Below are 10,937 nucleotides of genomic sequence, written 5' to 3'. Positions count from 1 at the left end.
TAAAAATAATAAATAAATAATAAAAAGATAATATCTCTATCATTATCCACTGATATAATTCAAATAATATCAATATGTCAAAGTGTTTATAAAAATTATGGGTAATTTAATTTATTATATTTTATTTTTTGTAAAAAATCTCATAGACCAAAATATTTTTAGCGAGAAGAGAGGAGGATGGTATATTATATAATGAGTAATGCTAGCTGTAAACTCTAAATGCATAAATTTGAATAAATTTTTTGTAAAAATGAGCCCATAAAAAAAGCAAGTTTTACATTTTTATAATAGAATTTACATTTTTATAAAATAATTGCTGCTTATATATATTATTTATTAGATAATGATATGATTATTAATTTTTTATTACTTTTTTATTATTTATAGTATATTTTAAATTTTTAATCATTTTTAAGTATTTTTTAATATATTTAATCATTAAAAAAAATTAAAAATATATAATTTTATTAATAATTATTTAATATATTTAATCATTAAAAAAATTAAAAATATAAAAAATATATTTAATCATTAAAAAAAATTAAAAATATATAATTTTATTAATAATTACTTTCTTAATTATTAAATAAAATAAAAAAATTAAATATATTTAAAAATAATTAAATAAATAGTAAAAAAATAATATCTCTATCATTATCCACTGACCATTGATATAATTCAGTGGCAACAGGCAATATAAAAAAAGTTATCCACTTTTATCGTACAACGAGAAAGCTGACGTGTCACACATTTATTTATATCCTTTTTTTCTTTGTTTTTCGGTGCTCTAATTTTTTGGGGTAAGAGCTATTCAGTTTATTTTTTCAGAGCAGCTGCTAAGCGGTCAATCCGCTTTATGCACATTAACAGCCCACCAATAGCTGGGCGCCACATCAGAAATACCATGATAAGCTACCTACACTCTTCCGCACAGAATTAAGTTGTAAAACATTTGAAACTTACCAGCGGCTACACAGAAATACAGAATTCATCTTCACTCCCGCGTGCGTCCATCGACCAGCAACTCACCATCGCCAAAATCTGCCGCCAGAATCCACCGCCAGAATCCACCGCCACTAGTCCACCACTTGAAGGCCGTCGTTGTCCTCCTTGGTCCGTGAGCAAACACTGACTTCATAAAAAACCAGTCCAATAATTGGAAATTCGTTGCCCACTACGCTGCCGTTGGGAAGTCCGTCGCCCACCATAGTTGCTCGAAAATTCGGTGGAGTTGTTCATGGCTGACTCCAGTGACCTTGGTCATCCAGAGGTATTTTTTTTTTTTTTTTTTTAACATTATAAATCTTTACACTACTAGTGTTTGACAAAATGCTTGAAAGAGTTCACTTCACATTATATTTTGAGGATCTAGCTTGGCGTTCAGTTAAGGCTATTTGCTGCATTCTATTTTGACCGGATCTGGACAAATGTAGTCTTATGTGAAGGTCACAACACATCAAACCAATGTATACAGTGGTGATCAATAAGCCTGGATACAAGGCTGTCTGTCTTTGGAATGAGAGCAGATGTCAAGCTGTTCCAAAAATGAAAAGTCAATGACTCGTTCAGAATCTTCCTGAACAAAGCATCTTGTTGAGCTTTCTCAGTCTCAGTTGCTGGTGTAGAAAAATATCTGTTTGCAGCAAAAATCGGTTAAGTAATAAATGAGGAAAAATATGAGCGCCAACTGAAACAAAGGTGCCACACAACTTGTTTGAAAACATAAGGCTAGAGCCATAAAATAATAAAAAAACGAAGTAAACATATTTAAATGAGAATATTTTTTCTCAGTGCTTATGCAACCATATCTTTCATAGTTTTGTTGATTTTTACACTTTAAGAGTGTAAAGATATTTTTAGTGTATATTAATTATGACATGCAGCAAGAGTTGTATTTCAGCTTGCTTGTAAATTTTCTTAATTCCTTTTTTACGTTTTGGTTTCCCGGATAGATATAAGATATAGCTAGAGAGAGGGAGAGAAAGAGATATATATGAAAATAAGAGCTAAAAAGTACCCTGATAGCTTTGTTGATTTTTCATTATGGAGTTATAATCATGCTCTCGTCTTTATTTATTTTTAGCTTTGTTGATTTTTCATAACTAATGGATATATAATCATGTCGTTTTGTATTGAAGGAACCAATTTATAATATTGATAGTGATGAATTTGAGGCTGAAAGTGAAAACATTCAATGTGATGTGAATGTTGAAGATAGTGTCAATGTCGAAAATGGAGTGAATGTCATTCCCTCTTCAAGTAGTGGTCCGTTAGAGCCATTCATTGGTATGATATTTGAGGAGGTCGAAGACGCCCAAACATTTTACAAGGCATATGCAAGGCGACAAGGATTCGCAATCCGGACGAATCATACTCGATTGTCGAAAGATGATAAAACTCTTTGTGCAGTAGACTATGTTTGCACAAGGGAAGGATTTCGGCGAGTAAGTCGGAAAGACACAGATCGACAACTTCCTGAACCCGCTGAGACAAAGATTGGATGTAAGGCAATGATGGGAATAAAGAAATATGGTGAAAAGTGGATAGTCAACAAGTTTGTAGTTGGACATAATCATATTCTACTTACACCGAGAAGTACTAGCTTCCTTCGTGGGCATAGGGGAGTTACTAAAGTCTAAAAAAAACTTATTATGACTTTGAATGAATCCGGTGTACCGACAAGGAAAATAATGTCGGTGTTGAGTAAAGATTCAGGTGGTGAATTTAATGTTGGTTGTATTGGCAAGGATGTAGAAAATTACTTGGGAAGCAAAAGGAGGAAAATATTTGAAGAAGGGGATGCACAAAGGTTATATTCATACTTTCTTGATCGACAACTCAAAGAACCTGGGTTTGTTTTCTCCATGCAAGTTGACAAGGATGGGAGTATGGGAAGCTGTTTTTGGGCTGATGCGAGATCAAGAGCTGCATATCAATATTTTGGGGATGTTGTTACATTTGATGCCACTTACCTTACCAATATTTATAAAATGCCATTTGCGTCATTTTCTGGAGTTAATCATCATCACCAGACCATAATGTTCGGTTGTGCTTTGTTGGTTAATGAAACGGGAGAATCATATACATGGTTATTGAGAACATGGCAAGAAGCAATGCTTGGGCGTGCCCCATCAACGATAATTACCGATGATGACAAGGCGATGGCTAAGGCAATTGTAGAGGTACTCCCGAATACAACTCATAGGTTGTGCTTGTGGCACATTTTACAAAAATTTCCCGAACACTTGGCCCATGTATACAACAAGTTTCCGGACTTTCAGAAAGATTTTCGTCATTGCATACATGAGACAATTACTACTGATGAGTTCGAGCAAGAATGGGCTTTGATTATGGTGAAGTATGACTTAGGAGAAAATACTTGGCTGCAAAATCTGTACAGCCGACGGGATAAGTGGGTACCAGCCTACTTGCGTTCGACATTTTGTGCTGGTATGTCAACAACTCAGAGGAGTGAGAGCATGAACAAATTTTTCAAAGATTATGTTCGTTCAAGCACTATGGTTAGTGACTTTGTGCATCAGTATGAGAAAGCTATAGATGCACGTTACTTTAAAGAGAAAGAGAAGGATGTGCGGACAAAATCTACGCGGGTGATAATGAAGACACCTTTTAAAATTGAAGAGGAGGCGGCGATTGTTTATACAAGAAAGTCTTTCACGATCTTTCAAGATGAGCTGTTCAATAGTCTACGGTACCAAGCAAGAAAATTGTATGTGAGTGGTGAGGCCAAGACATATGGAGTGACAGCTCATGGTAAAGAAACACCTATTTATCACGTGACTTTGGAGGGTGATGAAGGACATGCTACATGTACATGCCATAAGTGGGAGTTTATGGGGATTCTTTGTAGACACATATTATGTGTTTTTGGCAAGAAAGCGAAGTTAAATATATTGCCAGAACATTATGTTCTAGACAGATGGACTATTAATGCTAAGAGTCGACCCATTCCCGACATACCATGTTCTGATGACCAAGTGTGGCAAGTACAAGATGAGGCTACGATGAGAAAAAGCAAGTCAATGATACAACTTTATGACATTGTTGAACTTGCATCACAATCAGCTAAAAAACACAATCACTTTACACTTGCTTTGGAAAAGGTTCACAAAGAGTTACTTGCAATGGAAGATCATGTAGAATGTTCACAAACGATGCCCATCAATGAATGTATACCATCTAGAAGTCAAGTTATATCAAACTTCTCACAAACGGTGCAGGATCCTCCACGGGTGCCTACAAAAGGGCGCCCAAAGTCTTTGAGAGCGAAGAACCCAAAGGAAACACAAACAACAAAGAAAAGACGTTGTAGCATTTGCAAGAATGAGGGACATGCTAAAAATAATTGTCCTTCAGTGAGGTATAGTAGCCTTGTACTTATTTGTATTTTGTTGGTTTTTAATTAACGAAACTAATAAAGTTTGTTGTTATTTTTGTAGGGATTTTGGGCCAACAACTGACAACATATCAGAACACTTGGATTCATAGTTGCATTTTGAATATATATTGTATGTGAAATATTCCCTCTCTTTAGCTTAGCTATATCTATTGTTGAGCTTTAATCTACAGCACTCTTATATGTTTCTTTTTCATTTCAGCACGTGTTAAGGCATAAAAAGCTTTGGGGTAAGCTAATTTTGATTTAACTCATTTGCAGATTGCGTTGTAGAGTTTGGGAGAGTTTGCAAATCTTGGTGTACCAGCAACGATGTAAGAATGGCGAGGAGAAGCTGTTTTTTGGTTTTGGTTATAAGTGGGAGGAGGTGCCGAATTATGTATTGAAGGCAACTGAAGAAAGCTTTTGGAACCATATTGTATTTCTTGTATTTATATTGGTTTGTATTGTATTTATTAGAGAAATTGAACTATATTGTATTTATTTCTAGACATATTTTTACACTTCTATTGGAACCATCTTCTATTTATTTGGAATTGAATATTTCGGTTTGAGAAAATATTGTGATGTGCAATATTCAACTGTTAATAAAAGTAGTCATTACATTAATAAAAGTAGTCATTACAGTAATAAAAGTAGTCATTACATTAAAGTACACCACATTACATGAGTTGTAGCACTGACTGAGATCCATTGTAATTTTTTGGATACATAACAATTACACCACAAACTACTATAAAAAATAACCATGACAAAATTAACACTTTCAAGACTCCCTTGTACTTCTTCTCCATTGCTTTAAATTTGGATTCTTCGATGCGTAGCCGCTCATTAAGTACCCTGTCGTTCCTCCGTTCAGCTAACTCCAAGGCCGTCTTACAACAGTTGTTTTGCTCTTTTTGGAGATCAATCCACTCAAAAAATCCACATTGTTTACCCATCTTATAGTTTGGGCAATTGAAAAATCTTCTACCAAAACTATTAGATTTTCCAGAAATACGTAGTTTCGCTTGGCAGCCACAGTAGCAAAGTGGTAATGAGAGCTCGAACTTCTCCTTGACTGTCATCATATTGAAAAGTCATTAATTTTAACAATGCTAACAGATGGTGCATAAAAGAAACTAACAGATGAGGACATGAATGCATGAATTAGTTGAAAATCCCATGCTCAGCCTCTTAATTCAGTGCTAACCACAATGACCTCGACCCTTCCATTTATCTAATTATAGTACTACGTACTCTGAAAGTCAAAAATATAATTTCCAGATTTCAACTGGGTGACCATCATCGTTACATGTACAATGATATACAAAAACAATTGTTACATTAACACCTATACAAAAACAATTGTTACATTAACACCTATATATAAGTGTTAATTGTTATAGAAGTTTTTTTTGTTTTTTTTTACGTCAATTTCTTTTGCAGCATTGAGGTGGCTTGTGCTGCACATCCTACTGCTGATATCTTTATCAACTTTGCATCCTTTAGAAGGTCAGCACTCATCAAATGATGGATTTCATTAGTTTACACTTTGTGATTAATTATATTTGACAACTCTACAGTGCTGCCGCCTCATCGATGGATGCTCTGAAGCAGCCAACCATTCGAGTTGTGGCTATTATGGCTGAAGGTGTTCCGGAGTCAGACACGAAGCAATTGATTGCATTTGCACAGGCAAACAATAAGGTAAGAGAAAAGTTGCATATACTTTTAAATTAACTTTACCAGGCAAGAGATTAACGAGCAGTACTAATCTCAAACCGAGAATTAGTACAATGTCAATAGGCCCATGCCAACGCTAATACTAACGAGCAGTGTTAATAGGCCCATGCCAACGCTAATACAATGTCAAACCGAGAATTTGATCAACAATTTGATCCACTTTAATGATAATTTTTTTTCTTAGAACTTTTATCAAACACTTTCTGTGCATCATGTTTTCTGAGCTTCCAATCGGTTTTTCCCCTTTCTTCTTCACCCGTTTACATTAACACTTACAAGCAAGCACCAAATTCACACTTAAAAGAATCAATCATCTCACACAACAAAGCTCATTGACAAATCATCATTATCGTTTTCTATTTAAAATGTGAAAGGGGCAAACCAAAATTAAAACCAGAGATCTTACCGTTTTCTCTGGAAATGGAGTTCCCTCCATGCCACCGTACGGGTCGAGCTCCGTTGGGGGTCGAGTTGTCGCTGGGTCGAGCTCCGTCGTGGGGTAGAAATACCTCAGGTATGAGAAATACCGTCTAAGTCGAGGTCCGTTTGGGAATGGGATGGAGCGGCTACGCAGAGATGGAGGAGGAGACGACGATGGAACAGGTTCTATTTTGTCTGTGTCGAGCTCTGGTTGGGAATCGGATTCATAGGATGGGGGATAGAGGGTAGACGACGAACTGGAGAATGTATACAAAGCACATGGGTCCATTCGGGTGTAGGCAGATGCAGCTTAAGTGAAATAAATTGTTTACGTGGCAGTCAAGTATTAGTGGGCTGTTTATTGAAGAAGGTCGGATGGACCGGCCACCAGGTATTCTCTTATTGTTTTTAGACAAGTAGTTATATACACGTGTCAATTTAGTTGAGCGCCACCTTAATCGAGAGAAAGTGGACTTGAAAAGTGGGAAGATCACCTTTGGCACACATGTCATGTGGATTGGTTGCCACATGTGCCCACTTGAGATATTTTGCTAAAATTGATGACTCCCTGTGCCTTATTTAGATTTGATTTAGGAATGTGGGAAAACAAACTTGTCCACGTGGTTTAACTTAGCATTTTTGGCACTTCTATAAAGGACCCAATCAGAAAATTTAGTAAAATTATTTGCCAAAATGCCCCTCCACACATTTGGTTTTAAAAAAAATTGAGTTTCACTATAAAAAGTAAAAAATAAAAAAATTAATTTTTATAACTTTTTACAGTGAGATCCACATTTTTTCTAAAAAGATTATACCAACTTGTACACTCTAAATTTAATTTAGAATTACTTAAAAATTTATTTAAAATAAAATAATACATTGATTTAAAATAAATCGTAAAATAATTATAAAAATCTCGTTAATTTTATATATATATATATATATATATATATATATTTTGTGAGGGTTGTGTGGTAACCCATGACATCACTAATACTGTTACCATCACTATCCCATACCTTTGCATAACTTCCAGAACCTTCCCAAGGACCACCTTCTCCGTCCCCAAAAGAGAAAGATAGGCCTACCTAAAATAAATTATAAAAAAATGATTATAATATGAAAACAAATGGCAAGTTGCTTGGCAAAGAGGTCTAGAACTTTCTTAGCAAGCCTTTGCCAAACCAAGATAGCCCTACCTAAATCATATAAAACAAATTGCAAGTTGCTTGCCCAAGAGGTCTAGAAGTTTCTTATTACATTTTCCTCTATTTATACCCATAAAACATTTTTAATTTAGATCCTTTTTGCGCTTCGCATGTGTCACAAAGCTTCCTCCTTTTATCATGTAACTATCTTTCTGGACAACCTTCTTCTCAAGAAGAATAACAGAGTATGTGACTCGGCTCCGATAAAAGAAGCGAAATTTCAACGCTCTCTTCGTGATCCACCTATATCTGCGAATGATTCTTTGTTGGGTTCTGCTCCAAATTCCTGTTTCTTCAGTTTCTTTTTAACTTGTTAACTTTTTTTCAGGTCTACTCTGTTTCGGCAACTGGGCATTACTGTTTTAGCTCTTTACTCTTCTTGCTTTTCAACGCTAACCCATTTCTACTATCTTTCATTCGACTTCTTTCCTAGCTTAGTCGTTGCTAGTTTCAAATTATTTTCGTCATAACTCAATCGGAAGCAAGTTAATATTACTGACCCAGAAAGAAAAAGAGGGCAGTCAAATAGTTTTAGCAATGAATTCGTTTTACCCATTGAAGGAAGTTACTCCGGGATCGAGTTCATCACAGCCCGGTGGAGACCCGCCAGGGACGCCTCCACCACAGCCGAAGGAGGGGCTTTATGACATAGGACCTCCGCCATTTCTCACGAAGACCTTTGACATGGTAGACGACCTAACCAATAATCACATAGTTTCCTGGAGCAGGGGAGGCAGCAGCTTTGTTGTGTGGGATCCTCATTCATTCTCCACACATCTCCTACCAAGATACTTCAAGCACAACAATTTCTCAAGCTTTGTCAGGCAGCTCAATACTTATGTAAGTATCCTCTTCAACGGCTGAGGTAAACGACGGTATTCTCTTCAAGAGTATTCTTTTAAAGGATCTCTCTCTCTCTCTCTCTCTGCACGCGAGCATGTTCAATCGGTACCCTCTTTCAGTTGTCCTTTTTTGCTCAGTAGCTTCGCATTACAAGCCGCAATTTTCTTTCCACTTATGCTCTACTTTCTTATCTTGGTGGTTTTCTTTCACTCTCTTCTTTTTTATTGGGTTCCGATGCGAAACTTTTTCAATTCCACCTTGGTCTGTCTCTACTGTTTTACCATGTGCGGCACATAAAAAATTAATCTTATCTACCACTAGCACTAGCAGAAAATAGAAAGGCTGTCCCAATAGACAATGGAATTCTGAATGTGATTGGAAATTTATTATTAATATTTTTCTGTTTTTGGCAATACTGAATACGGGATTTAATATTTCCAGGGCTTTAGAAAGATTGATCCAGATAGATGGGAGTTTGCCAACGGAGGTTTTCTGAGTGGCCAGAAACAGCTTCTAAGGAACATCAAGAGACGAAAGGCAACTTCTCAACCTTTCCCTCTTCAGCAAGCTCTGGGTCCCTGTGTTGAGGTCGGCCGGTTTGGAGTAGACGGGGAAATCGACCGTCTGAAGCATGACAAGCACGTACTAATGATGGAACTAGTGAAGCTTAGGCAGCAGCAACAGAATACTAGAGCTTGCCTTCAAGTAATGGAACAAAGGTTACAGGGGACAGAAATGAAGCAACAGCAAATGATGTCCTTTTTAGCTAGAGCAATGCAAAACCCAATCTTTATCCAGCAATTAGTCCAACAGAAGGAGAAGAGAAAGGAGCTAGAAGAAGCCATGACCAAGAAAAGGAGGAGGCCAATCGATCAAGGACCTACTTGTAATGGTGGCAGGCAATTATGGCAGAGTGGTCGTGAAAGATCAAAACCCATTAAACTTGAGCCACTTGAATTGGGGGAATATGGGTTTGAAGTATCGGAGCTTGAAGCACTTGCATTGGAAATGCAAGGTCGGGGTAAGGCGAGAAAGGAGCAAAAGGATGGGAAGGAGGAGCTAGAACCACTGGATGGTGGGGATAGAGAACTTGACGAGGGATTTTGGGAAGAATTGTTCAGTGAGGCTTTTGAGGAAGAAATAGGCATAGCGGGTGATGAAGGAGATGAGGATGAAGATGTTAATGTCTTGACTGATCGCTTAGGTCACTTAGGCTCAAGCCCAAAGTAGAACAGCTGGACTTCTTGTGCATTGGAACTCCTTCCTCTTCCATTCACGGCCCCAATGAACATTTTCTTGATAGCTTGGTTAACCTCTCATTTTGTGTAGTTTTGGTCTTTGCACATGTCAACATGCCATAATATTGATCTGGATTTATTGCTATTGGCAGGACAGGAGAAGAAGAACAAAATTAAGCAGTTGTTCCATTGAAATAATTGGTGTTTCTAACCTTGTATTTCATTAAAAAAAACAAAAAACAATTCCCTGATGTACATTCCTAAAACTTATGATTTTGTGTCTCAATTAGGTTGCAGGCAGTGCTTGGACAGAGTCTGCTAGTTCTCCTATAATGTTTGTATAAAAGTTTTTTTTTTTTGTGTTTTTTTTTTTCCACAACCCCTAAGAATCAAACGTTCAATGTCTCAGTCTAATGCATCATCCATTTCATTTGTTATATCTGCCTCCTGTAATGTATTTTTGGCCTTAAATATTCAGTGTAGATGGTTCGGAGACTGTTGAAACTGGAAAAGATGTAGCTGGAAGCTTCAAGAATCACAACTAAATGTTGCTTCTGAATACAAGTGGGTGTTTGTAGTTATGTTTGTCGGTTTAAATCTTTCTATGCTGTTAGGTTGCTCTTTGTCTTTCAAAGAGACATAGAGGAAAACAGCCTGTGGTGATTTTCATGATGTTACCTTTCTACCGTGTAGATCTTTTCGAGTCGTGGCAATTTGGTTCTCCTCAGTCACTATCATTAGCTGTGGCCTCAGAAGTGGTAACTTGAAAGTGTTCTCTTTGTACATTATGATTCTTTCTACAATGCACTGCCCTGCCTCTCATACAACAACGCAGCATATTTGCCTGCAGTTGTATGAATAACATATTAGACTTTTTGCTGCAGATATTGTAGATTCAGATTCTTCACGAGAAAATAGCCTGGTAACCAACCTTATTCGAAAGAGGGGGGGAAAATTTAAAAAAAAAAAAAAAAAAAAAAAGAATTATAATATTGCTTTTATTAGAAATACTGAGTCTTGTACCATATATTAGTCCTGTTTTTGTCAATATTTTGGGCAGTTCATGACATGCCAAATGGGGCAAGA

General features: G+C 36.5%; 2 protein-coding genes across 2 annotated transcripts; both read left to right on the top strand.

Moving 5' to 3' along the window:
* The first annotated feature begins 2,690 nt into the window (after window positions 1-2,690).
* On the top strand, window positions 2,691-4,885 carry LOC118349909 (protein FAR1-RELATED SEQUENCE 5-like). The gene is made up of 3 exons (XM_035695864.1): window positions 2,691-4,381; window positions 4,679-4,784; window positions 4,877-4,885. The coding sequence occupies exons 1-3, from the start codon at window positions 2,691-2,693 to the stop codon at window positions 4,883-4,885; spliced, it is 1,806 nt and encodes a 601-aa protein (XP_035551757.1).
* Window positions 4,886-7,861: 2,976 nt separating this feature from the next.
* LOC109018727 (heat stress transcription factor A-2e-like) lies at window positions 7,862-10,288 on the top strand. Its single transcript, XM_019000899.2, has 2 exons — window positions 7,862-8,610; window positions 9,055-10,288. The coding sequence occupies exons 1-2, from the start codon at window positions 8,308-8,310 to the stop codon at window positions 9,841-9,843; spliced, it is 1,092 nt and encodes a 363-aa protein (XP_018856444.1). The 5' UTR covers window positions 7,862-8,307; the 3' UTR covers window positions 9,844-10,288.
* Window positions 10,289-10,937: the final 649 nt, after the last annotated feature.

Source organism: Juglans regia, chromosome 11, assembly GCF_001411555.2.
Source record: "Juglans regia cultivar Chandler chromosome 11, Walnut 2.0, whole genome shotgun sequence".
NCBI classification, from domain to species: domain Eukaryota; kingdom Viridiplantae; phylum Streptophyta; class Magnoliopsida; order Fagales; family Juglandaceae; genus Juglans; species Juglans regia.
Note: the sequence above shows the minus strand (reverse complement) of the source record. Positions and strands in the feature narration are given on the sequence as shown.

Coding starts and splice junctions, on each gene's coding strand:
- LOC109018727 (XM_019000899.2), top strand. CDS start 8,308: ATGAATTCGTTTTACCCATTGAAGGAAGTTACTCCGGGATCGAGTTCA. Junction 8,611..9,054: donor TCAGGCAGCTCAATACTTAT/GTAAGTATCCTC, acceptor TAATATTTCCAG/GGCTTTAGAAAGATTGATCC.
- LOC118349909 (XM_035695864.1), top strand. CDS start 2,691: ATGTCGGTGTTGAGTAAAGATTCAGGTGGTGAATTTAATGTTGGTTGT. Junction 4,382..4,678: donor AATAATTGTCCTTCAGTGAG/GTATAGTAGCCT, acceptor ACTCATTTGCAG/ATTGCGTTGTAGAGTTTGGG.